This window comes from Platalea leucorodia (assembly GCF_965183815.1).
Source record: "Platalea leucorodia genome assembly, chromosome: 6".
In the NCBI taxonomy this organism is placed as follows: domain Eukaryota; kingdom Metazoa; phylum Chordata; class Aves; order Pelecaniformes; family Threskiornithidae; genus Platalea; species Platalea leucorodia.
Window position 1 is genome coordinate 28,741,771 of NC_138828.1, and position 26,990 is coordinate 28,768,760.

General features: G+C 38.6%; 1 protein-coding gene across 1 annotated transcript in view; it reads left to right on the plus strand.

The window, feature by feature from the left end:
* Positions 1 to 26,990, plus strand: part of COL25A1 (collagen type XXV alpha 1 chain) — a gene marked incomplete at both ends in the record, with an annotated part of 322,903 nt that overhangs the window by 143,273 nt on the left and 152,640 nt on the right. The window contains 3 exons of the mRNA XM_082315013.1: positions 21,281 to 21,325; positions 23,444 to 23,451; positions 25,606 to 25,632. Of these exons, the coding sequence (XP_082171139.1) occupies positions 21,281 to 21,325; positions 23,444 to 23,451; positions 25,606 to 25,632 (80 nt within the window). The remainder of the gene's footprint in view (positions 1 to 21,280; positions 21,326 to 23,443; positions 23,452 to 25,605; positions 25,633 to 26,990) is intronic.

Here is a 26,990-nt window from a genome sequence, read left to right on the forward strand (position 1 = left end):
TACAGAAGAGGGCCTCTAGGTCTTAACCACACATCCTGTGGATGACAAATGAGTAGCACTTATGTTGTTTCCATTTAAGTCTGGAGTCCTGTCCTGCACCTGTGCAAACCATAGCTTGGGAGGTGGATCCGGAGTAGTGCACTGGGTCAGCGCGTGGCAGTGGATCAGGCTGGCTTTAGTGAGACAGCACGTCTGGATGCTTCGCAGCACTTTTCTCTGCCCTCATGCTTCAGTTTAGAGATATCAGTTCAAATTCTTTTCAGTGCTGAAAAGCTTTAAAAGCTAGGAAGGTTTTGAGTAGTCCTGAGGGGCCGTATTGACTCCACATATGTGACTCTCATACAATGAAAGGTTTAATAGAATTTAAGAATAACACCCACAGCGTGAATCACTAATGCCATTGCTGAGTGGCTGGGATCCAGCCATGAGTCCTGCATTTCTTGAATGTCACTACTACATCAGCTTCTCAGGACATTTTGTCCAAACACCGGGAGGTTGACAGACAGGTCCATGTTTGGCCTGCAGCATTACTCACACTCTGATGCTGTCAGTGATGAAACTGTATAGCATGGATTCAAAGCGGACTATAGGTAACAGCAGGTGTTCCATTACTCACTGTCTGATAACCCTTTTCTTACCTCGACCCCTGCTGCCCAACACAATGCAACTTACTGTGCCACTGGACCTGTTATTGAATCTTTGGGGCACTCAGATAATGCTCTGTAGGTGCCTGAGAAATTCTGGTGGGACTTTTAACTAGCTCCTTAAAAGGTCCCTGAAGATATTGTGGTTTTCTGTACAATCTGTTTCGCTAAAACTGGATTCCCAAGCATGGAGCACCAGATGATGATGAACAAGTAGTAGTTTGCTCTTTTACAGTATGTTGACCAGTGATCTCAAGCTGCTTTGCACACATCGCATCTATCAGCATCATCCAGAGTGTGGGGTGGTTGTACCTGTTTCATTCAGAGAGCCACTGAGGCCTGGAGAGGTTTTACGACCTGCCCAGAATTGCACAGCACAAATGAATTATGAGTCTGGAAATGTCTCCTTCCAGGATATCCTGGCCTCAGTGTGTGCTAACAGCACATTTCATGGATGGTCCACAATGAAGACTTTGTGAATGTAGCCCACTTACCAATTTTTAGGGCTTGTCAGTGCTGCACACCGCAGGCCTTTGCAAAGGCAGAGGAAGCAGCCTCTTGTCTCATTGTGAACATCTTCCAGGTGATTTTAGAGCCTGACAGCGTACCCCTGTGTGCAGGCTCTGTAGTGGGAAGTTATCCCTTTATGGCTTTTCAAAATATTGGCAGCTTCTTACGTGCCTACCTTCTGAATAACTGTTTCAAAGCTGTTTGTAGTTAGTTATATTTGTGGAAACCTGTATATTTATTTCTAAAAAGTTATTTATATAAAGTAATTTTGGTTGATTTTTTTTTTATGACTGCACCTATTTTTCTACAAGAATTGGTGTTTCTGTCTTCATCTGGGCAAATTTGCATGTACAGTAGCTAATGTATAATGTACATCTGGTATGGTCTCAATATTTGTGAAGTGTCCCATAGTGAATCATATTTAAACAGTAGCTTTTTTGATTGTGGTGGATGGGGTTTGGAGGCACAGAGTGGATTCTTTTTTGTTCTTTATCCAGCACGGATTTCTAGAGAACTCTGTACTGGTTGTTTTTTCTGTTTCGTGAACCAGACAAGATGCCGTACATTTCAACCAGATACTTAATATTCACAATCTTTTTGTCTGTTGTACAGAATATTATATTTATTCAAAGACTGTAAGTTCAAATATGTAAATGGGCAGTTATATTTTATTCATGGTACCAAAGGTATTGTTTTTTATTAGTGTTGAATTAACAAGAGTAAGCCTTGGGAAAACATCTTGGATCACACTGCATTCTGTGGTGGATGAGTAACCAGAAGATATTTGGAGGCCAAAAGGCTTCTCTTCAGTTGTGAATACAACTGGAAGCTATTGCTGAGAATGAATTTTGTCTATTGTTTCAAAATTTAAAGCTCTTTTGCCTTTGTCAAAGTAACATGTGATCCTTGATCCAATAAATGAGGTGGGATCCTTTGAGGGGCCTGTTAAACTTACTGTGCCAGTCTACTTGCATGCTACTGTTGCTGTGTTGTCGAGAGGGTTGGCTGTTCATATCGTGATTTTCTCAAATACATTGCACTGTAATAGTCTGAAAGTTTGTTGAGCACCTGTTCAGGATAAAGTGCTGGCAGGGCACACAATAGAAATTGCTATATAATGTTACCTATGAAAAAGGCTGTAGAAACACATTACAGTGCTTTGAAATTGGCACAGTCTTATGCCATTCCAGCTTGCTTCCAAGAAAAAAATACCATTGACTCCAGCAAGATAACATGCCCAGATATGAAATCCACCACCTTAAACAATGAGAGGCTGACATAGCATTGTAATTGTACCAGTGTGGGCATTGCGCCCAGCTGCAGATGTCTTCAGAGTTCATTGCTTTAGACAGGAATAAAATCCCAGTCTGCAAGTTTGCACGTGGCTATTGTAGAATTGGCACGAACTCCTGAAGAAGGTAGCTTACTATTAAGAAAACATTTAGGCCTCCTGTAGTGATAATGTTAAGTCACTGATGTGAAAACATGCCATTGCTATCTGGGCTGATACAAACTATTGCTCTGGAGTACGTGATGTTTATACATGGCCTTTTAAAGTTCTTGCAGTGCTTGGTAAACGATTCCTCTTATTAGCAGTAGTGAGTTTTGAGAAGTAAGTCTTGACCTTGAAATAACTGGAAATGTCTTTAAAGACATCATCATTTTGAAAAAAAGAAAACCAATGATACTGCACAGGCTGCTTTTTGTTTTGTTAGCTTTGAGGTTTTTGTTTAGATCCATTAAATACCAGTATACAAGTATATTTCTTAATCCCATCATTGTGAGGGTGGACTTAAAACCCTTACTAGAGATTGCTGTATTGGCTGCTGTGACAGAGTAGAGATTGTACAGTTCAACTTGCAGAAGTCCTCACGGTACTGGGAAGAGATAACTATTTGCAGGTTTGAAACCTGGAGTAATATCTTGATAGTATGAATTTTATAGATGCATACGCGTTGAGCTTGCACTGCCAGAAACAGTAATAAACATAGTAATGTAATATTATTCTCATACATAACAATCCTAAATCCTATTAAAAAACATTTCAGAGTCAACTTATTATGATTTGTGAATACAGAACATTTCTTCTCTTCCCTAATGTAATAGTTTGGATATTACAGGAAGTACAGTCAATCCACACTGGAAAATAGAAAGTGGATTAGATCCTTTTAATGTTACTTGACCAAGATTTTACAGTAGATGGCTACTCTAAGAACTGATAGTAAATAAACTATCTTCATGTGCAAAGTATAGCAACTGTAAATACTGAGTGATTCAAGTTTTAGTTCTTAGTTTCTGTATTTTTACAGTTCATTTGGTGGTGATATGATCCTGAGAGCCTAAGTTCTCAAGAGTAACCAAATGAGTGACTCCTGATAGGAGGAAAATAGCAAATTAGTGCAAAGATATTAGAGATACTGAAAAGTTTCAGAATACTGACACACACAGCAGGATTCTGACTTAAGTACCATTTTTATTCACGTTCTCTTTAGGCTTTGAAACTTTGTTTGTGTGTTGTCTGAGAAAGCAGTTTAGACTCCTTTAAGAGTTTTGGTATAGTCCTTAGAACATTTTCTCACTGTGCTGATGCAAAGATGAAAAAATAATGGTTGTGTGCTTGTAATGAATGTGCTTTCATTACTTTATTTTAAAAATTAATAAAAACTACTAATTCCCAACACTACACATTATGTCCTTTCATCAAAAATTCCCATTCTTCAGGCAGGTATTAACTGAAGAAAGATTTCAACATATGCTATGGCAATTAAGAAGGCAAATTGACAGTTACTTGTGATGTTCTACAGAATGTGAACATGGGCTAAGAAGATTGCAACTCTCAATCTGATATTTTTGGTAATTTGTGTGTGTGACAGCATCGTGAGCTTGGAAAGTTAATTATGAAAAAATGAGTGATGCCTATGCACTTTAGCGTTATGGAAGGTGTTGAGCATCTTATGAAAAGGAAAAAGTACTGAGATACTTTAGAAGGTTGGCTAGTATTTTCATTCTTTGTGAAAGTGTGCTCTGAAAAATACTAGTATATATGTCTAGGTATATACAAATACCCTTAGATCTCAAGGAAAGCAAAAAAATGTCTGAAAGAAGCTTCTACACTGGGTAGCCAGCAAAAATTACGTAGTTCAGAAAACGGAGACTGATCCTGATTATCAGGAGTTGGTGCTGGGTGCAGGAGGCTGTGAGGACTGTTTAGATTGCAGGAAGAGGAATAGAAAAATACTTCCACCTTTACCATCATGAATGAGCACTTTGGACTCCAGCCTAGTATTTTCTACCCTGTTCTGTCCATATGGTGCAAAATTTCTTGGTGGGGCAAAGATTCTTTCCTAGTCATGACTGAAGTTTTCAGATCTCCAAGATGTATGAAAAACTCAGGGATCAAGATTTTACATTGCATGCTGGGCAAATGACTGGGATACCATTGATAATTCGGTACTTCTCTATTTTCCATATGATAGAGATTCATTGTCTGGGAGAACTGCAAGACAGCATCGAACAAAATCTTAGAATTGTTTATGCAATTTAGAAGACTTTGGAAGGTAATTTCATTAATCCCTTGCTGGTCCTGCTGTGAAAAATCTGTATTAACCAGAGATTACAAATTTATGAAGATTTCAAAAAGGTCCTTGGTAGCAATCACCTGCAATTTTACCTGTGCTAGCAAACTGTTTTCCATATTCAATCTGCTTCTTCAAGCAGAAGTAATAACCTGATTTCAAACAGCTTCACCACTGTGAGCTGTTCTTCCTCAGGTATTTACATACATTTCATACACTTGCATACTTTAATGTAAAAACTTCTGGACGCACACTTCCTGATTAAGCTTATGAAGAAGAAATAAATTACTTAATAGCCATAACATCCATAGCAAAACTCTTCAGAGGAATTCAGAAGTTTTTGTTATGCGTGACAGTGTGACAAATGAGGCAACTACTTATTATGAATTTATTGTGACAGTATCTCTTTTGTATATCCAAAGTAGATATTTTTACCTACATTACTTTTTTGTGTGTTGAATGATGAAAGTTACATTATTGTACCCTGAAAAATTAACTCAGTATTATTTTAAACTGACAGTGTACCACTGGCACTGATAGTAATGGTGCTACCAACAGTAGCTGGCTCTTGGGCATTTTCTTCTGTAGATCTGAATTGCTTTACAGAGGAAATTGTGATAGCCTGCACACTAAACATATAATATTTGTAATGTGATGTTAGAAAGTTTGTGGCTTGGGAAGAAGAGGGAAGAGAGGCTTATACCTTGTGAATATCACTGAAAAAAAGCCTTTATTGAATAGACTGGAAAGGAGTAGACATGACATTAAAGGTCCTAACCAACCTCATGTATTAATTACCTTCTCCGTATTTCAAAACTGGGGGAGCTGAGGCTCAGTGGAGAACATGCCTTGTCTGTAGCTCATTTTAGACAGGCTTTAGGCAAGGCAAAGGAGAGTACCAGGCTTATGAATCGGAAAGAAATTTGGTTCAGAGACCTTCTGAACCAACCAGCAACACCTCTGTTTTCTGGCTTTTGTCTTTGTTGGATTTTATTTTTAGAGGAAAGATTACTTATATCTTGTTATACCTTAGAAGAGGGAAAGCGGTAACATCTTTATGAAAGCTTGAATAACCAAAATCAGGGTTTGATCACAGGGTGCTAGTTGCATTTATTGATTGTTCCATAAGTGAAGAGACAATCTTTTTCTTTGACTGTTGTGATAATGAGAAGAGGGAAATCTGCTGAACATATTAACTGTAATGACATTAAAGACCATGAAGAGGAAGCAGCTGAAATCTGGACATTTTCTGGCAGTGGTGACATTTCTGTGAGCAATCAAGACCCAAAAGGCAAAAAGCTTCTCTCCCTCCTCCCTTTCCCCACTGACTGTTGGTTTTAATAGGTAATAGCTACATGACTCAGTATCTGGCTGTCAAAGTACTCGCTTCATGGTGAATTGAGCAACAGTTTCAAGAGCATAAAAGCGAATGGGCTGCCTCTGTTGAACTCCTATTGAGCCTCTAAGTGACTCTCTGGCAGATTTTTGTCTTCCCATCTACCCTCATCCAGAAGTGCTTGATCCTAGTACTGCTTTCAATACCATTGATTTTGACATACCTTTAAATTCTTGAGGTGCTCTGCCTTTGTGTCCAATTCCACTAAAAAGCAATTTTAAAGGTACATGTCTGACATTGCACCAGTATCTGAGTGGATGTTCTTTTGCACAGGAATTAATACAATTTTTTAAAAACATAGATTGATAGTTAAAGGCCTGCGTTTAATATGTGAATGTTGCCCTAATTTTAAATTGTTCATACATTATTGTCTTGCAGTTTTCTCATTACATGATCTGAATCTGTCTGTCATCTAATTCAGTTAAGCTTGTTCAGGCCATTTGTCTCTGGCAGAGACTAGAGACTTGTATTCACTATTAATGAAACTTGTGGGATTTTCCCTGATTACTTTTAAGTGTTAACTTGGGCAACTTGAATTGTTTGCTCTCACCAACAGTTTGTGTAAGTACATAAGTGAGGAGTTGCAGATAACAACAATAAAAATCCTTTTCTTCTCTATAATTCTTACTGTGTTATAGTGAAATCACTAAACTTTCTAATAATATGGTTAATATTTGCTCTGTGGTCTGTTATTTGCGTGTGACTTATCTGAGGACCTAGTAGACTTTCAGATTTGGCACTGTGGGGCGCATAGAAGGGGCTGCCTTTCCTAGGTCTGCTAAAGCTTGCTCCCTTCTCTGTGTGTGTTTGTATGTATGCATGCATGTGTGCTCTAGCACTGTCTGGTTTATGGCTGTATTTGAAAGGCCACAGTAAACAGGTGGTTTTGCAGTGTCTTTTCAGTTTGGATAGGCTTTTGCTGATTGCATTGACTATCCCTTTAATTAGGGTTGATATTGTAGTCTTAATTCAGAAGTGACGTTTGGGCTTTGATGTTCAGCAGATGATCGTGACCCTGTATTAACATCTGAGAAATATTGCCAGACCCTCACATGCTTGCTCATGACTGACACTGAGGAGTTAGTCTACGCCTTTATCCAAGAGAAATTATTCCAATACCTTGCTGTCTGGCTTGCCAAGTAGGTTTATATGCAAACTATAACTTGTTCCAAACATTGTTGCCAAGTTAGTCTTTTGTTCAGGAACATGTGAGTTCATATCACTGATTTTGGGATCTAAGTAAAGGCGTAGACTTTTTTTTTTTTTTCCCCTGAGAGCCCTACACACATGTTTTCACAAGAAGAACGCTGGACACTTTGGGCAGGTCTGTGACCCTTGCTAGGACAGTGTTGTAACCATAAGGGGCTAGGAGGATGTCTCACTTCCTGACTCAGTCCTTGAAGTTTAGATTAAACTTTAAAAGAAGATTCTTTTAATAATGCTTAACCTTGATGGGGGTTATGCATATAACTTCCCATTACGTTATGAATATAGCTTTTCCCTGCCTCTAGTAAAATACAACACCTAGTCATAGCAAAGTGCTAATGTTTAACTTCCTGTAAATTCTGCTTTTAGGATATTTAAGTACAGCACCATATAAATTTATTAACTCTGGATAGCATTTTAGGTGTAATGCAGAGCTTAGTGCTTTTCAACATCCCATTCTTTTGAGGCAGTGTTAAGTCATACTGTCCAGTTTCACTAAGAAAGATGTTTGTAAAAAGTGGTTTATTCCATTTGTGACACCTTGAATGTGTCACATCTGGGCAGGTTAAGAATGTAAATCTTGCTCAAACATCTGTACAAGGAATAGCTTTCCATTATGGTCAGCGCCCTGAAGATTATATTGTGATGCTCAGAGCCAGATTTTCAACAGCCCTTCACACAGACCATGCCGGGCTCCTTGCAGCTTGACTTGTAGGGTAAAAAGCCAAGAGCTCGCTGTTTCCAAGCTTGTTCTCCATTATCGTCATTTCACTCCAAATGTTATTGCTACTTACTGATTGCGGAAAGCTTCAGTTGTGTTTTGCAGATGGAAGGCCAAAGCAGGTTGCCCTGTTGACGGTGAGGTGTGTTTCTTTTGTACCTGGCTTAGACATATACACACTTATGCATGGACACAATTAGAAAAGTATGCTGCTATCTATGAATTTGATTAACATGACTGACTTAAGTACCAGTCTAATTCGCTTTGACTCCGTGCTTGTAGTAGCTATGTAAAAAACATTGTTAATGTCTTTATTTCACTCTGAAAACACTGTGAGTAAAGTTTGCAGCTGATCTTCAAGCATAAACAATTGCAGGTCATAAGTAACTGGTGTGTAATTTTGTTGTATAAGGATCTTTAACTCTTATTTACACAGGATCATAGTGTAAACTATTGTATGTTAGAGGACAGCTAGCTTTGTAATATATTATGAAGAATATCCATTACTTTGTTTTTTCTTGGAGACTGAGCCAAATCTCAAGGTGCTTTTTTTTTTTTTTTTTTTTTTTTTTTTTTTTTAAATTCAGCACTTGCCCAAGTAAAAGTCTCATAGCTTCAGGGGAAGATTTGCTTCAGTCAAAGCTGATAAGGCCCTCTGGAGTTGCCTTAAAGTAGAAAGATCTCTCTTGTGTGTACTTGACTCTGAATGTATATTTGTGTGTCTGGCAGTCTAAAATGATAGATCAACTCCATGTGCTTTGCTAGAGATGGAATTTTTTTACTTATTTGTACTGCTAGTCCATTTTCTTTGTATGGGTAAAGGATGATCTATATAAATTAATATGAACAGTCATTAGATTTTTGGAGTCTCTATTATGTCACGAGAAAGACCTTGATAAAAGAAAAGGGCACAGGTTCCACCTGTGAAAAGGCAATAATAGAGTGGATTAAGTTCTTTAAGTTCAACATGGGGTTACAGTTGGCTGACAAAGTTACAGCATTGGATGGCTTCCAAGCTACCGAAGATACAGCTGGTCACAGAGAAGCAGCTGAGAGCATCCATTCTCTTGTGCTGCTTTCTGCAAGTTCTCTATATGTGGGACATGTACTAAGCTTTACATTTATATTAGACAATTTTTGACACTTTAGAAACAATTGGAAACATAGTGAAACAAGTCAGTATAGTTGTACTTCCATTCATTAATTTTTTAATCTTACTCCGAGCCTGACCTAGTACAACTTTCCTTGGTTGTCCTCTTAAATTATGAGAGAGACTTGTATAGCAAGAACAATCCAAGTCCTGGTTGTTTTGGCATCTGCTGAAGTCTTTTTTTTATTGTCATTATCCAGTGCACTCGCATCTCAACCTGAAGTAATGTCCAGTGCATCAAAGACACACCACTGTATTTCACAAGCGTAGTCTCACGAGAGTGTTTAAAGCATGGGAGATGGTACTTTCTTTGAAGACTTTTTTTTTTTCAGGCATGTATGCTGTTTGAAATAATCGAGACTAAGGAGCAGCATGTAGCCCAGGATAATAAAAACATTTTACTGCTGTCTGTCAAGGTTGAATACGTGTCTCCTTAGGAACCAGAGCCAGTATCACTGTGAAAGTTCACAGGCAGCTGTAAGATGTAAACCGAAGTGAACAAGTTACTACTTTTTTATTATTTTTGGTCTTTTGCAGTTGTGTACCTCTTTTGTGTTAATTCAGACAAAATATTTTGAAACATTTGTGTTCAGTTTGTTGTTTTCCCTTTCTGTAGGTGAATGGTGCATCAACAGAGGGGTTGCTTTTATAGATTAGCCGGAAGAAACTCACATTTGGCGTTTGGGAGTAAGGCAGCCCTGGCACTCTTTGTATTTATTTACTTTTGCTTGTAAGCAATAATTGTGCTGCTTTGGTGCTGTTATGCAATAGAGTCTCATTGAACCTTTTAAAGCCACTTATTATTTTTTGTAATTAGAACTAACTTGTGCAGCTGTCACTAAGCTCCTCGTCAGATGATATATTTATTATGTTAGAAATGAGAGGAGGCACGTGAGTAAGACTTTGAAAGGAATATGCTCTGCTCAGGGTAGGGTTTTATGTTTAAATGGGTGATCAGCATGTGTGGGTTAGACCAAGATGATTGCAGTACCAGTGCCTGACTAGTTATGTGCTGCCTTTAATCCTGTAGTATTGTATTTCATTGTCTCCCAGTACACTACTGTCACAACTGAAATAAAAACCCTCTAAATTCAATGAACACTTTAATCTGTCATCATAATCACGAAAGTCTTGTCAATCATGGCTTAAAAGTTAAGCACGCGGATCAAATCTGTAGTAAAAGGAGACACCTGGACTCCACAATGTAAGTGGAGATAGTCTAGGATATTAAATATTTGTTTCATTTGTGTTGTACAGTTTTAACTGAATATGGTGTTGATGTTGTTGCCCCATATCTTTAAAAATCTAGAAAGGCTATTCAGTGACTTTGCAGGAGAAAATTTTTAGAATAAAATGAAACTGATGTGACAAATTATCTGATGGAAATTTTACTTGTTTGTGTCAATACTTTGGATTTTAAACTTGCTCTTGAGCTGAGAAGAAAAAACAGATAATGTGGGAAAGTTGAGTAGCTTATAAATAGCTTAAGGTAGATCACTGCAAGTTTACAAAAGGTACCACAACTGAAAGAGACTGTAGTCACTGAAATGTGTATTAGGTTCAGCTACAGCTTGTAAACAGATACATTTGGTAAGCCATTTGCTTTTACAGGTTCATTTCAAGTGCACATTAAAAAATGCCTTGCTCTTTGGTCATATAGCAGCTACCTTAGTATCATATCCATGGTACATAAAATGATAAATTTTATACCCTTTCAATAAAATCTAAGGCAATATTGCTAGTATTGTCAGATTTTAAAAGTTGGGCTAAATCTATTTTAAAAGGTGGTAGTCTTTTCAAGGAATGGCTGGTGCTGTAGGTGCTGTAACAGAACAGTGTAAAAATTTAAATTGGAGGGTCATACTTTGTCTTCAGAGTGCTTTGTGGTGCTTAAAGTGAAAAATCTATTTGAAAGCACTTTAAGTGAGATTTTCAAAAGCACTTGTAAATCGATACTTGTTGAAAATTGTAGCAAAACTCCCAACCTATGATGGGCATTTAGGGTAATCTGAATCACTGATCCTTAGGTACTTTTACTTTCACTGCTGCCAGTGAAAATAACATGACTGACTGCGATAGGGATTGTGAGTTGCTGATATATCATTATTAGCATTGCCTGTCGCTTGCCATTGTGAGACTCAGTTTTCAGTGGCTTCTATTTTTGCCAAAAATTAACTGCAGTCTGTTGGTGTTTCTTTTTAAACAGGGCCAGCTGTTTAAGAATGAAAGTTAAAGGAAATATATTCTGGCTTTGCCTGTTCTGTGTTAATAAAAATCTTGTGTAGCCGTAATTTGCAGTGAAAGATTGAGATTTAAGCTTGGCTGGTATTTTTATCAGGTTTATATGACCTTCTGATATTGTCACGTGAGGGGAAAAGATGACACTCTAACTTCACAAAGTTCTAAGCCTTGGAAAAATCATCATTTTCATATGCTTAACACAGCCCATGTTGTTAAGCACTGAGCACTGAGGTGAGCTATCCCAACCACTCCAAAGCAAAACCAACAGTCTGTGTTACATCTCCCAAGAGAACTGAGGGGGTGTCTAATCGGCACGTGGGTGCTTGAGCAGGAATTTTTTCCAGCTGTTTCACCTAGTTGCTGTTGTACCGGGCCTGGCAGCTGAAAGCCATATGGCCAGCAAGGAGAAAGGATGCATTTTAAAAAGCAAAACAGAAAAAAAGTCAGATTGATGAAATGCAAAGGGAAAAGAACATGAGGAACTTGGTGGGAAGTTATAGTAGAAGGAATAAATTGCTGTAGGACTTGGGAAGAAAGAGAAAAGGCCATTTTGATTCCAACATGCTGCGGGGGTTTCAGCCCTGGTGTGGCCCATACATCTAAGCCTGTGTTCATCCCACTGTGACATGGGAGAGGTGTCCTCTTTTCCTCAGGAGAGAAGAGTTGGGTACCTCTGGTTGCTTGAGGAAGCTTTGAGGTCATGGGTTTCCTTAGGTCAGAGTGAACCCTCAGAGAAAGTAATGACCAAAGTCTCCCATGCACGTGCAAGACCATGTGCTTAAGTGAAAAATTGCTGAGACTGAGTGTAACTCAACACAAGTAACATGAAATCCACAGCCAAGATGGATGTGCTTAATGCATAGTGCTTAATGCATGGAAGGGTACCTGCCATTTGCTGAGGTGGGGGAGTGCATTGACTGACATGGAAAAGTCACTATTTCTCAACAGCACTACCTGAAATGCTGCAATCCTGCTCTGTCCTGACCTATAGCCTGCATTATTGTGTAGGTACTAGAGAAAGGTTGGCTCGTGACAGACTCTCTGCTTGAGAGTTAGCATGTCCAAAGCACTGCATTTGAGAAAGATGATGTGCTTTCCACTGTTATTATGTTCTTATTGTTGTTTGCCATTTTCCTGATGGCAGAACTTTGACACTGAGATATAACATGACTTCCTAAAGGTGGATGCAGGATTAGGTTTTAAGGACTTTTAATTCTGAAGCTTTTGCTTTTATACAACTACAGTTGCACTGTGTAGTTACTTAACCATCCGGTATGGCTGCATGTCCTCAAAAAGTGTCTAAATCTGTTTCTAAAAGTAATTTAAATTCTATTGAGGCTGAAGAAGAATTTAATTTTGATACCTTATTTCTCATTTCATCTACGTTAGTATCTGAAAAAGTTAAATGAAGATTAAATAGTTTTTCTCGATACGACATGATTTTTGCATCATAGGGCCAACTATTGATATGGCATGATAATAATACAATGGAATGGCAAGTTGAAACGATGAGAAGACTTTCATGCCTTGCTAGTATAGAATAGCTATCCCTACATACTTCAGCTGTCCCTCAGCAATATTTGTCAGCCAGGTGATAGCAGCTATTTCTGTGTTTGCAAAGATGACCATGTGTGCTTGGAGTGTTATATGTTCATTAAAATAGTTTAGTGGCCTCACCACTAAAATTTAGTCTGTAAGAACCAGTGGACTGTTCCAGCCCAGGCTACTGGGATCGATTTCAGACTGCTTTAGCAAGATAGATCGTAATTCTAGCTTGTAGCTGAACACAAAAGCTGTGATCTGAGGTGAATCATTTCATTGTTTGCCTTATAAATATGTATCTTCACCTCTGACAGTATTTTAAATATCATCACTTACACACATTCTGCCACAGCACAGTAACCTGTGAAAAATGCAAAGTTCAAGAACGTATTTGTTCTGCACTAAGTCTTCCTAAAAGAAGGTCATGTAAGCAGCAGTGTTTCCTATCCTAGTCCTCCTCCTACTGAACAGAAAAGAGAGAGAGAAAATGTCAATATGATTAAACTTTGGGACTGTAATACATCACAAGACTCCTGTAATTCGGTAAAGGTTTGTGACACACACACACACACACACACACACACCCCCACACACCCACACACCCACACACCCACACACCCACACACCCACCCACCCCCCAACAGGTCAGTGAAGGCACTCCTAAAACTACAGCTGTGGCAAAGGACATGGCCAAAGTGTTAGCATACATAAGGGTGAAGAATAATGCAAAATATGCTGTAGGTCTGTTAGGTAAACTAGTGGTGCCATTTTTGCTAGAACATTGGTCACTCATATAGAACACGAAAACAACAGTAATGAGAAAAACACAGAGAAAAAAACGCAAACTGGTGAGAAGAGGATTTGTAGACACAACAACTTGTTCTCGCACCTATTGCCTCTGTTAATAAGGTCATGTGAGTATCTGTAGAAATTAGATAACACACCTTACATTGTGGCATTAAGAGAAGATACGTGTACCTGATATCTTATGTAGTGTTTAATGGGCCCAGTCTTCAGATTGGGCTGGGAGCTGGCAGCCAGCAGAGCAACTAAAAAGGGGAATATCCCTTAAGCACTCAAGCATCTAGCCCCAGGGAGCAGCACCAGCAGCATTCGCAAAGCTCTCAGGCAGCTTCAACCCAACAAACTATCTGTGGGCTGGGCAGGGAAAACCCGACTTCAAACACTCCCAGTGCCTGGGTCTGAACAGGATCAAACAGACAAAGTACATTCATGCCAGACAACTCTATCTGTGAGGAGTGTAGGTGGAGGGAGAGAGGAGTGGAAGTTATGCAGTGGTTAGGGAATGCTCAAAACCCAGGGTTGCTGTGAACCCTCTACTGCAGCTGTTACAGAAGGAAAGTATCTTTGGACTTCTAGGTTAGATGGAAAACAAGAAAGGGTGTCCAGTGGTTACCCGTAGCCAAGAATTGAATTTTATGTACGTTTTGCTTTTCAAGGCTTATCTCCTACTTTATAGGTGAAGACATTAAGTCTTGCTTAAGAATTTTTTGCCTAAAATGAAATATTTTGAACCAGTGTATTGTCAGGGGGAAAGATGACGCAGTGTGAAACTTGCAGATTTAAAGTGAGCTGTTGTCCTGGTTTCAGCTGGGATAGAGTTAATTTTCTTTCTAGTAGCTGGTATAGTGCTGTGGTTTGGATTTAGGATGAGAATAATGTTGATAACACACTGATGTTTTAGTTACTGCTGAGCAGCGCTTACACAGACACAAGGATTTTTCCTGCTTCTCACCCCGCCCCACCAGCGAGCAGCTGGGGGTGCACAAGAAGCTGGGAGGGGACACAGCTGGGACAGCTGACCCCAGCTCACCAAACCGTGGTGAGCAATTGCATTGTGCATCGCTTGTTTTGTATATTCTTTTCTGTCCTATTAAATTGTCTTTATCTCAACCCACACGTTTGACCTTTTTTCCTATTCTCTCCCCCATCCCACTGTGGGGGGAGTGAGCAAACGGCTGTGTGGTGTTTAGCTGCCTCCTGGGTTAAACCACGACAGCTGTCTTTAGAGAAATTATGAAAATAAGTTCTGAGTAGAGACAGTGCTTATAAAGAGGACTTGCTGTTGGGAAAGTTCTTGAGAACCCAAGGGCTGAGAGATGCTTCTTGCCGGGCTCTGCAGGAAAGGCTGCGTCAGGCTGTTCCTCGCCAGCTGCTGCCTCCTGGTATAGAGCAGCTCTGCTGGGCGTGCATTAGTGCTCCTCCTGTAGGAGTCATGCTGGAGCGAGAGCTCGGGGCTGTGGACAAAGTGTGAGATGTTTCAGCCTTATCATGCTAAAAGACTCACTGCAGAATCAGAAAAAGCTTACGAAAGGTTAATAATAATTATCATTTATGATATGGAGAAAATTCAGATGGAGAGGTTGAAAAAATAGGATGTGCTCACCTTACAAAGGAGACAAGCAAGAAAACATCTTAAAAATGTGTGTGCTATTTAGCACAATGGTATTGAGAAGCTGGGTAAGGAATGTAAGCTTCTGTCTCATAACACTGTAGAAGGAGAGGTCTGTGATTTTATGAGACAGTAAATTTACCATTGACAAAAAGAAACAAATACTCCTTGAAGTGTGTTTTACATGGTGAGGCTTATGGTCACACATGGTTTCTTAGGCCAACAATTTTACAAGGTTAAGGGAAAAAAGGAGTAGACATTGATATAGTTATAGAATTCAGAATGATAATACTGAATGATTTTAGAATTTTTGGAAGGGATGTTACCTTTTGTGCTTCAAGCATATTTAACTACCAGAGAAGAAAAAGAGAGAATATATATATGTATGCGCAGTTCTGGCTATCTTACAAGTGATGATCATGGGATTCTTTGAGCTCCCTCAGTAGTATCTGGTACTAGCGAAATGATGCTAAGCTGGACGCCTCTAATCAGATGGCATTTAGCATGCACAGAAGTGATACAAATAATCTGACTTACGGAGGTCAGATTTCTTTGCTGTGGATCAGATAGACTGATTTTGGCATTTCCTCAGCCAAGTTGCATAATAGCCTCTGACATGTATCCAAGCCCTGCAATGCAATGATGTTTCATGGTGAGCCAAAAAGATGATGTACTGTGTGTGAAAAAATGAATGTTATTTATCCCGCTGAGGCTTGAAATGAGGTAGATAATTTTATGAGGTAGGAAATTCAGGCAGCCCGTCCCAGACAGACTGAGGTACAAAGCAGAAGACTGACATGCCAGGTGGGATGATTATGCAGAGTGGGAGGAAAGAAGAGTCCAAGTGTTATGTGAACTAAAAAAGCTGAAAAAAGAGGGAAGAGCAAGAAGGCTGATGAAGGAGGCTGGAACAGATCCATGCAGTGTCTGTAAGAATGTGCTCAGCTTTGGAGATAGAAATCTTCCCATTGACGAATTGATGGCAGTGCTACGGGAAAGGACCGTGGATGCCTTATGTCAAATCTCACGTTGCCCAAACATCCATTGGGTGAGAGGTCAGCCTGTTGGGATGTTTCAGTACTGTTTGCTGAAGTCGGTGACCATTCCAGGCGGAGGAGGCTAGCAGGATGGGGCAGTTAATCACGCAGCATTAACTGGAGTCACGATGCTGCTCGTGGCACGCGTATGTCACAGGAAGAGGTTAGGCTCAGCGGCTGCCGCTCTGCTCTGCCGCCTACCTGCGTCGCTGGCCCGTGCTGTCACTTGGTGCTCCTACGGCTGTAAAACACAGAGGTGTCGGTTTGCTGGGGAAGCGGTCCTCACCCTGTGAGCAGCGCGGGCTTGGCTTTGTCCAGTGCAGTACTGCAAGTCCTTTCTGAGTTTGTTCGACAGGGAGAAATGTGGAACAGAATTAAGTGATGGCAGCTGGGTTGTAGTCTGGAAGCGGAAAGGAGAGAGTTGAATCCATTGACAAATTAGGGTGATGGAGCTTGAAATGTAGCCAAAGAGGAGTTATTTTGCCAGTGTTACAGTCGAATCAGAAAGGATAGTTTGGGTGGCTTGGTTGGTTTGGTTCAGCTGACTTCTAGATATTTTAATCACATGATTTCAGCAAGGTTGGCAGTTTTATGCCTAATGATACTAAAGTAACAGTACTAACTTCAGCAAAGTTACTCAGGATTTACTCTGAAAATGTAATTGGGCCAATTAATTTTTCTGACTTGTCAAGGAAGATCTTGTGTTGCTGTAAGCTGCATGTGAAATGGATGTCCTTTGAAATAGCCAGGAAAATATTCTTCTTTTCTTGTACACATGGAATACTCATTACCTTTAACAGTAGCTATGTGGGTGTGTCAAGTAACATGGGAGCAAGGTCCTGCGTACCAGTAAAAGAGGGAACAGGATTCTGAATTCTTCTGTTATCCTTTAATAGGTTTAATTGGAGGAATTTGAGGGAGGAGGAAGAAATTGTTTGTTACATCCTTATTGACTTGTTGCTTTTTATTACTTATATTTCAGCTAAAATATCAAATATCAAAGCCTAAAGCTGTTATCTGGCTGAAATCAGTTGTGTGGAGGGTGTAGGGGTTTTTTTGTTTGTTTGTGGATTGTTTGTTTGTTTGTTTGCCAGTTCCTTATGTGTAGGTTAGAAAAGCAAAACTTTTTGAGCAGCTGACATCTAGTGCTTGAGAAGATAAATTCAGATAAGTAATTGACTCTTAGTTTTTGGAAATATAACACCACACCACTCCCCACCCCCAATTTTTTTAATTTTCAAAATTCCCTTGGTAGATATGGAATAGCAGTGGCATTAATTTTTTTGACATTTGAATGAAGAAAAAAAAAAAAAACCTTTCTAAACTTTCCCTTCACAAAAATAAGATTCATAAATGTTTTTGGCAGAATAAAATCGTTTCAAATATTTTTAATCTAAACTAAGTTAAAAATGAAAACCAGCTTGTCTTCTGGCATTTTACTCTTACTCCTTACCTATGGGTAAATCTAGTGAGCTTAGGAAAACAATGTATTGGCAAACTTGGCTACTATAAACTAGCTTTTGCTTATTTCTCAGTATCATTAATCTTTATTAACCCAGCTCACTCCACTGAGATTCAAACTTTTGTTTTTCTTTCAAAGTTTTATATTTTTAATATAGAAAGATCTTCAAAACAAACTACTTTTTAAACACTGTGGATTAAATTCAATTCAGCATGGACATTTTTGATACTATTCTAGAGAGATTTTTATCTCGGGCAAGAAAGTTCAGAATAGTTGTGTCATATGTTGTGTATCTTCTGCAAGCTGTAAAAATCTGTGGACTTGTTATAAGATGACATTGTGCCTAGTATAACTTTATTCACTGCTCCTTCTGCTGCAATGAGTCTCCACCAAATCCTCCAATTAGTGCAAAGTTATAAAACTATAGACAGATGGAAAATTAATATTTATAGCAAAATGCCCAGGGTTTTGATAACTGGAAACTCTTGGAGCAACAGATGATGTTAGCGGTTAAGATTTAGAGAAGGCAGCCTACTCAGGAAAACATGAAAGCTCGTGCAGTTGCTGAAGTAGTAGGTCATCTAGTGATGACCTTAAATGTGAGCCTTAGCGTTTCTGTGAACTGGAACCATCTGTGATTAACTGTTTAAAAGGAATTGTTTTGTATCGGTAATAAATAAAGAAATATAAATTATTTCCTCAAATGGTCCCCAAAACCCAGTAGAAGTTTGCAAGATCCACCTCTCATCTCACAACTTTTAAGAGGTTTGCAAATGCCACCACTTTGACAGGGACCTGAGCAGTGCAGAAATCAAGCTTTTAATGAGAGGGAATAGCGGTTCACATCACTCACTGGCCCTTCAATACCGGCCTGATGAGCCAAAAGTCAGGGGCGGTGGTATGATTTCATTAATGCTGATGCAAATCCAGAGTAATTTTCCTAACTTCAGTGGTGTGGTTACTTTGGAAATATAATAGTAATAAGCATTTCTTCTGGTGATTGACACATACATCTGAATCTAGCAGTCTCAGAATAACAGCTTAGAAGGGATCAGCGCTTGATGGCAGAGGAAAGAACTGAACTGGAGCCCCTTCTTTGCCGTCACTGTACACAGCTAATGAACTGGCAGTTTAATGCTCGATGGAAATATGGTTTGCTGGACAAAATTAATTCCTTCCTAAAATTCACAGCTTGACGCTACCTTCAGGTTTTTCTGTTAGTAGCTTTAATGCCTTTTGCTGGTCCATAGCTGAAGTTTTTTAGTTTCAAAGTCCTGTTGTTTTCTCAAAAGGAAACTTGGTAGTAGACATGTTCATGTGTGCGGATGTACACACCTAGAGCATAGTTAAAGTTTAATAGAATAATGTTCTGCAAAACAGGATGAGACTATTTTGTTGTTATATGCTATAAGACAGGTCATTAATGATCTGGTGAAGAACCTTAGAAGTTTCACCTGCACATCCATGTTTGTGATTAGCCCAAATCGCTGCACAGCTGTGTTGTGAGCTTGGGGATAGCCCAGGACATCTCCACTGAGGACTACTGCAGAGGGATCTGCATGCACAGGGGCTCTAATAAGTTTCAGCGTTAGTTGCAGGGGAGAAATATGTGTGTATAGAAGCTTAGGTGTTGTAACATGCCGTTACCTGTGTAAGAAGTTTCCATAGATATCTCTTGCAGAGACTGGAGTGTTTCAGGAAGAGGTTGCAAGGTTCTCTGCGCTGAAGTGACACACTTGCTATTTTTCAGCATATAATAATGAAGTATTCTTGTCTTGTTAAGTATGCTGTTGATAATGAATATCCTACGCCATTCTTGCTTTGTATAATATTGTTCTCTTAAACTTGTATTGCATTATGCCACTACTGTAATTAATAAAACAGGACAAGAAAGAACGATTTTAGTGAGATTTATAAAGCTCTGATAGGAATAAACCTCTCTACCTTCAAGGCAAGAGCTGCTTCTCTTTTTTTTTTTCCCTTTTTCTTTTTTTTTCAATCAATATTCTTTTGTTTCCCTGGCAAACTAATGCTATTTCACATATATATTGAGATTATATCACTAATGTTTCTTTTCAGCATCTTAGTCGTTTAAGCCAGATTGCCGCAAATATATAATGCAAAGTAAGACTGGGCATTCGTATGCATTTAAAAGCTATGGGATGATAGTTCAGATGATTTGTAAAATCTTGTAGCTCTTTTAGGTATCAGACAGTTGCTTAATTATTTGCATAAAACCACCTACGCACCTAATATCTATTACAAACAGTGAGATACAGCTGCAGCAGAGGTAGTTGTGCTCCTGCGTGTGTCGCTGCTTTTGGAAATGCCACCTGTGCACTTGCCTCGCTTCAGCAGCTTTGAGAGTCCCACCTGTGGTTCTCTCTTCAGAGCAGCAGCATTTCAGTACTCTGTACTGAAACCAGTACTCAGTACTCCAACCACCACAGCCACTGCCTCTCCTCCTAGCTGTACAAGGAGAAGCGCAAGTGTACTTCCCTTACGTTTTCAGGAACAGTATGTCAAGGTCACCAAGAAGAGAGGAAGACTGTTGTACTGATGTCTGCAGTTTCGAAAGGATATTGAAGGTTGGAGTGAAGAAATGACGGACAAAAATGATTTTATTTTTTCTTTAGAGGTGGCAGAAGACACTGACTATAGTACGTAAATATTTGTGGAGCAAGGACAATGAGTAGTAAAGGATTCCTTAGCAAAAAGCATACAGGGACTAAGCTGTTGTGTTATGGCTAACAGATATAAACTGGAAGCAAAGCACCTTAGTGTCTAACACCACATACGCTCTTGTTAGTGTTTGGGGGATGGTGAGCCAGGTCATGGTTTCTTCATCTCTTGGATGTTTTCAAAAGGTAGGCTGTGTGCTTTTTCCAGAAGATTTATTGTTATAAATAAATGCTAATCTTTGAGTTTAATACAGGAATAACTGAATGGAATTTAATGCCCAATGATAAGTGTGGTTTAAGAAGATTGAAGGAATGGTGTAGTAATTCTGAGGAATACATAGATTTTTTTTTTTTTTTTTTTTTTTTTTTTTTTTTGACGGAAAGAAACAATTTCTTCTCTGGGGTTCATGGTGGAAAGCACAAGAATTGATGGGCTTCAGCACGGCAAGTTGGACATAAAGAAAAATGTTCCACTTGTCAGAACATTAAAATACTGGGAAAAAAAAAGCCTGTGGAAGTTGCAGGTGTTCTTTCTTTTTTTATCTTCAAATTCCTGAATCTTAATCTGGTTATCTTTTACCCCTGCCCAGCCAAAGTCTCTGGACTCCATGTAATGCATCTGTTTAATGCCCATACAACACAAATGATATTCTACATATAATTTCAAGAAAAAAAGTTACAACCCACCATCTTTTTTTTTAGGTCCTCCAGGGAAAAGAGGTAAGCGGGGCAGAAGAGGAGAGACTGGTAAGTTTTCAGTTTCATAAGATCCATTTTTATTTGATGCCTGTGTTTTTGTGAGGATGCATACCCAGCATGCCTTCAGTTTTAGTTTTATCGCTTGTGTGCTCTGAAAGAGAGTTCTGAAACTTCTCTGGTAAAAATTTGTGACCCTTGGCATATACCTGGTGGCCTTCCAGATAGTTTTCTAGTCTTGAGCATCGTTCATTTGTAGGCACACTTCATCATGCTTGACACGGTACCATTGGTAACACATTGCTAATTGTCAAACCATTTTGGTGTCTTCTCACACTTGTGCAAGTTAGAATAACTCCATGTAAGTCAGTAGTTGGAGTACTATAAGTCAGTGTTGCATCAAGCCCCCTTGGTTTGAGACGAACAATTTTATAAGGAAATAAAGAAGGAAATAAAATTCCTTATGTTAAGAATGTTGGTACTCAGGGAAATAATGTGATAAGTAGACTACTCTGTATGAGAGAAATTGTTGTTTACTAGAAATGAGTAGCAATTAAGTTCTTAGAGAAATAAGAAAAACATTTGTTGGTTCGTTACCCTATGCCAGGGAGGTTGCTGTTGAGAGAATCCTGCTGTTGGTGTGGAGCTTGAAATTTCATTTGAGATAATGTTATGAGATGCTGAGTAGCTCTTCCTGCTGACGTTCACGGGAGCTGGAACTGTTGATTACCTTGCAAGGTTGAGTCTGTCATAAAGGTGATATTTCTGGAGGCGATGCAGGAGAAAATGAGCATTTCTAATCTCCTTGGCTGTCTCGTCTAACCTGCCCGTTAGGAAAATCTTCCAATCAACTCGATCTCTGTAAATCTTATGTAGCCTTTCTTATCTCTGTAAATGATCACTTATCTGGCTCTTAAAAGCTATTTCCGTGTTTTCCTGCATCACAAAACTGAAGTCAAGCCCTGCCAAAGGCTAATATAAATCACCTTGGTGTTTCCATTCAGTGTTGGATTAGTGTTTAGTTTAGAGAAAAATACTATGGTACAGAAGGAAATTCTATGGTTGAAGATTGTCTTACAAATGATCCTGGCAATTACTTTGCAGGATGCTTGTCGATTCATTTTACATCTCAAATAAACACATATTAAACTATTAAGAACGGAAATTGATCTCTCTCATTTAAAAACAGACCTGCACCTTAAAATGCTGTTTAAGAATGTTTACCAGGATAAAGAAATTGCCTTAGTTACTGGACAATAAAATTGCATTGTTAAAACCAAAAGGCTGTCAATATTAAAAGCAATCTTAAAGTACAGCTGCTGCTGTTTTATACTCCTTTTCCACTTCACTTTATTCAGAAATTAGAGGGAGACATAAAAGCTTAATGAAACGCCATTGATTTGGGAGCTGCAGCTGCTCAACTTAATAAGACTGAAATAGTAGATTTGATTTGTGGTCCTTTGATAATGTTTCCAAGAACTGCTATACAAAAGTCTTTGAGACTAAATAATTGAAAAAATGTGCAAATATCACTTCACGAAGTGTGACATTTTAATAGGGAGCATTTTATATGTGTGCCTTGAGAAAGGAAGGTGATGAAAAGAAAGTTCAGCACTGTCAGGTGGCCACTGAAACCTCCCCTCAGAGGCAAAGTTGGAAGGCTGGAAGATGCCGGTGCACGTATGTCTTGACGAGATGCCAAGGTTGAATGCCAAGGGTACTTTGTGCAATTTTGCAGCCAAGCTGTGATCAAATGCCAATTGTGTGGCTAACTGAAACTGGTGATATGGTTACTTACGCTTCATGTGGAGTCTGACAAAATGAATTGTAGTCCATGGCTGGTATTTTTGGACTGGCATGAAATTGCATGGAAATGGATGGAGAAGCAACTTGCATAAGATTGCATGACTAATTGAAGAATTGGTAAGGTAAGTGCATGCATTTGGGCATCAGTCATATTCACAAGTTGCAAAGCACAACCAAAGCTAAAAAGTACTTGAATGGGAAAACGTGTGCAGCGTATTAGCAGTGTTGCTCACTTAACAATCCTGAGGCCTTGTGCTTGGCTTCGTACATATGTGTCTTTCTTTAATAACTTCATAAGCTTACGTATTCTTTTTTTTCTCTTTTTTTTTTTTTTACCCTCTTTCCCCCTCCCCCGCCCCACAGGACCTCCTGTAAGTACAGTGATGCATTGTTGATTCTTCCAGAATCAGGGAGAAATCCGTTAGATCCTGTTAAGTTATCACCGTGATAAAATGATCATGTATCATCAAGAGGGAATTTTGATATTTATACTTGTACAGTGTAAACACTTACTAATTATCTTGGAGCTGAATAATTTAATCAGAAAGTTCCTTAAGAAAAAAGTCTCTAAACCATTAAAGCTTTATATTCAGCACTCCAGATAGCAGTTTGGATCATAATTCCACGTAAGTATGTTATGCTCATTTTGCTTATGACTTGATAACAGATATTTTACTGCAGTATAAAAATGTGCACGTAGCTATCTTAAGTGCAGACTCGGTCACTCTGCCTTTTGCTGGGTAGTAACTTCCTCTGCAGATATCACAGACTCTTGGGGTACAGGCTCCTTGTTCTTTGGAGGTATGCAGGCTGTCCAGCTCATTGCAGTGTAATTGTTACTGAAGCCAGTAAGTGCTTGTGTAAAATGAATATTAAATAATACTATTCAGTTCAGTAAACTGATTTAATCCGGTGTTAATCCTGTTTGTAAGAAAACAGTTTCTGTCTTCTGGGGTCTTATGTTGCTTTGGGTTTTGGTTGGGGTTTTTTGTTTGGTTTTTGTTTGCTTTGTTGTATATTCCCAAGGTAGGTCAAAAGTCTGACTTGAAGAACAGGACTAAACACACGTATCTCAAACATTTGTATTTGTCGTGCCATCCATGTGCACCATATAGTGTAAAAGTGTGTCCATTAAAACAGTATTTCTTTGACAGCATTTGCAGACTTTTTTTTTTTTTTTTTATTTGAAAGATATAGCACGTCCACAATATTTTCAGGACCAGATTATCTGTCTGTCCTATGCTACGTGCACATTTGAGAATAATGAATTAATATGTTGAATTTCTGCTGTGACATAATGATTTTACTGTAAACTCTGTATACCGAGCAGTGAAACTACTTATCCTTGAAAGGTTTTGACCATGTGCTCAGCAGTTCATAGTGGCAAATTCATTTAACAAGCCATCAATGAAAAGCCAGGCTTAATGCATAATGGTGCTGTTTATTTGAAAAAAACCACTGGCTTCCCCAATTTCTTTTGCAGTCTTCCCATGAAACACAAAGAACAACCATAAATCATGATACAAGTGATTTTCCTGTAGCAAGACAACGTGGCAAGGGTTCACTATGTGCCTCGTTATGAATGTCTTTGGCTTCAGCTCCCTACTGTTTTAGTATAGGTCCATTTTAAAACAAACAAACAAACAAACAAAAGTCTAGATCATGGAAATATTAACACAAACCTGAAATGCTCCCAAGACTGAGTAATTTTAAGAAGTATCTGACTTAAAATTCCGAGTTTCCTATTCAAAACTTACAAGACTTCATCTTGCTGACAGGCAGTAAGGGTTTAAGTTGCTACAAGGCATTTAAAAACGTAATTTCTGTTCCTAATGCACTTTTTTATTTTCATAGACACAGTCTGGCTAGGGGCAACTGTTCTGAACTCAGTTATTGTTTTCACCTGGAAGACTGTGGTAATCGTTTTTGTTTAAAATGGCAAATATTTATACATCCCACATAGCACTGCATGGAATTAGGTGTATGTTGTATTTTCAAAGGCTACTGCAGTGCTCTGTTTATTTTCCTTGTACATGACACTGAGCGTCACATCTGATAACAGTCAAAGGCTGGGGCTTTCAATTTTTTTTTTTTCTTTATGATCTGTTATAGCATTCTCAAATTTCTTCTTTGGCACCTATGTTCTAGTGGTAGCCTATGTATCTAATACTTTACTGCCTAGGCACTGAAACTTCTTTTTTTCTTTTAACCACGTGTTGCCCCTCAGTCTACAGGGATAATTCTCTTCATAATAAAAGGAATTTCAATGAGTGTCCAAAGTAGCCAGTAGCCTTTTAATTAGAATGTTTATGTAAATTAAAACATATAAGTTCCATTGCCAAATCCTCATTTCTTCATTGTGTAGTACCTATTTCATATTTGTTGGCTTGTAATATCTTCACATATAAAAAATTAATAGATATGCAAAGTATAATTTTCCAGTAATATACTCTGCATGTTTTTTATGTCATATGTCACGACTGTGTTGTTAATGTGTGTCATACCATTTCATCTCATTCAACCAGGGTCTACCAGGGCGAAATGGCTATCCGGTAACTCATCCTATGTTTATGATAGCTTATATTACTCTAAAATCATGTTGCTGTATTTTGGTTTTACTTTATTGCTGTCAAAAAGATTTTTTTTTTTCTGTTTCACAGATGCCTACAAAATGTAGGACTTTCCTTTAAAAAGAAAAGGGCAAAAAACTCCCAAACCTTTGAGAAGTTTTTAAAAAGAACCTGAGTGTTTGCAATGCATAAATGCAATGCACTTATTGTTTGACATTGCACATATTTTGTGTTGAGATTCTGCATTCTTGAATACAAAACTATTTTTTTTTCCTCTAATTTAAAAAAATTCTTTAGCAGGATAATGCATCTCAATTTTCCATGTTAGAAAGCTGTACATTTGCCATATGAACCTCTAAGTACTTTCTTTTAATTGTGTCCTGTTTCTCTTGACCGCTTCATTGAATGCATTTTGAGCAAAGGAAAATGCTATTACAGAGGTCCTAGCAGTTGGCTGTGTTGTCTGTCACAGAGTAATTTTCTGATAATGTATGTAATTCATTTTTCTGTCAGTTTCATTCATCTCTTTAGGATTTATTGCCTGAAAAAACAATATATGAAATAATGCATCTTTCTAAAATCTATTAATATATTTCTTTCAAGTAGACACTTGACTGCAATGTCCCATTCAAGGAAAGAAGTACATGCTTACTGTCACGTGGGTATTAGAAACCAAGCGACAAAATGTATTAGTGGATGCATTTCAGAGGCAATACATACGCACAACATAGTGACTGTTAAAGTATGATAATGATCTTACATTGAGGACTTGATAGTATAGCATGGAGGGCCCTCCCGTACTGATTTGCCGATGGACTTAATACAAAAGATGCCTAATTTTTTAGTGAATTTTTAAAATGTTTATGTTGGTAGCTATAAATTGCATACCTTGAACACCTGCAGGTAGAGGACAATTTCATAGAATCATAGAATCTCAGAAAGGTTTGTGTTGGAAAGGGCCTTTATAGATCATCTAGTCCAATCCCCTGTCATGGGCAGGGGCATCTTCAACTAGATCAGGTTGCTCAAAGCCCCATCCAACATGACCTTGAACACTTCCAATGACGGGGCATCCACCACCTCTCTGGGCAACCTGCTCCAGTGTCTCACCACCCTCATTGTAGACAATTTCTTCCTTATGTCCAATCTAAAGGTACCCTCTTTTACTTTAAAATCGTTGCCCCTTGTCCTGTCACTACAGGCCTTGGTAAAAAAAAAATATATATATATATATATCTCCATCTTTCTTATAAGCCCCCTTTATATATTGAAAGGCAGATATAAGATCTCCCCGGAGCCTTCTTTTCTCCAAGCAGAACAACCTCAACTGTCTCAGGCTT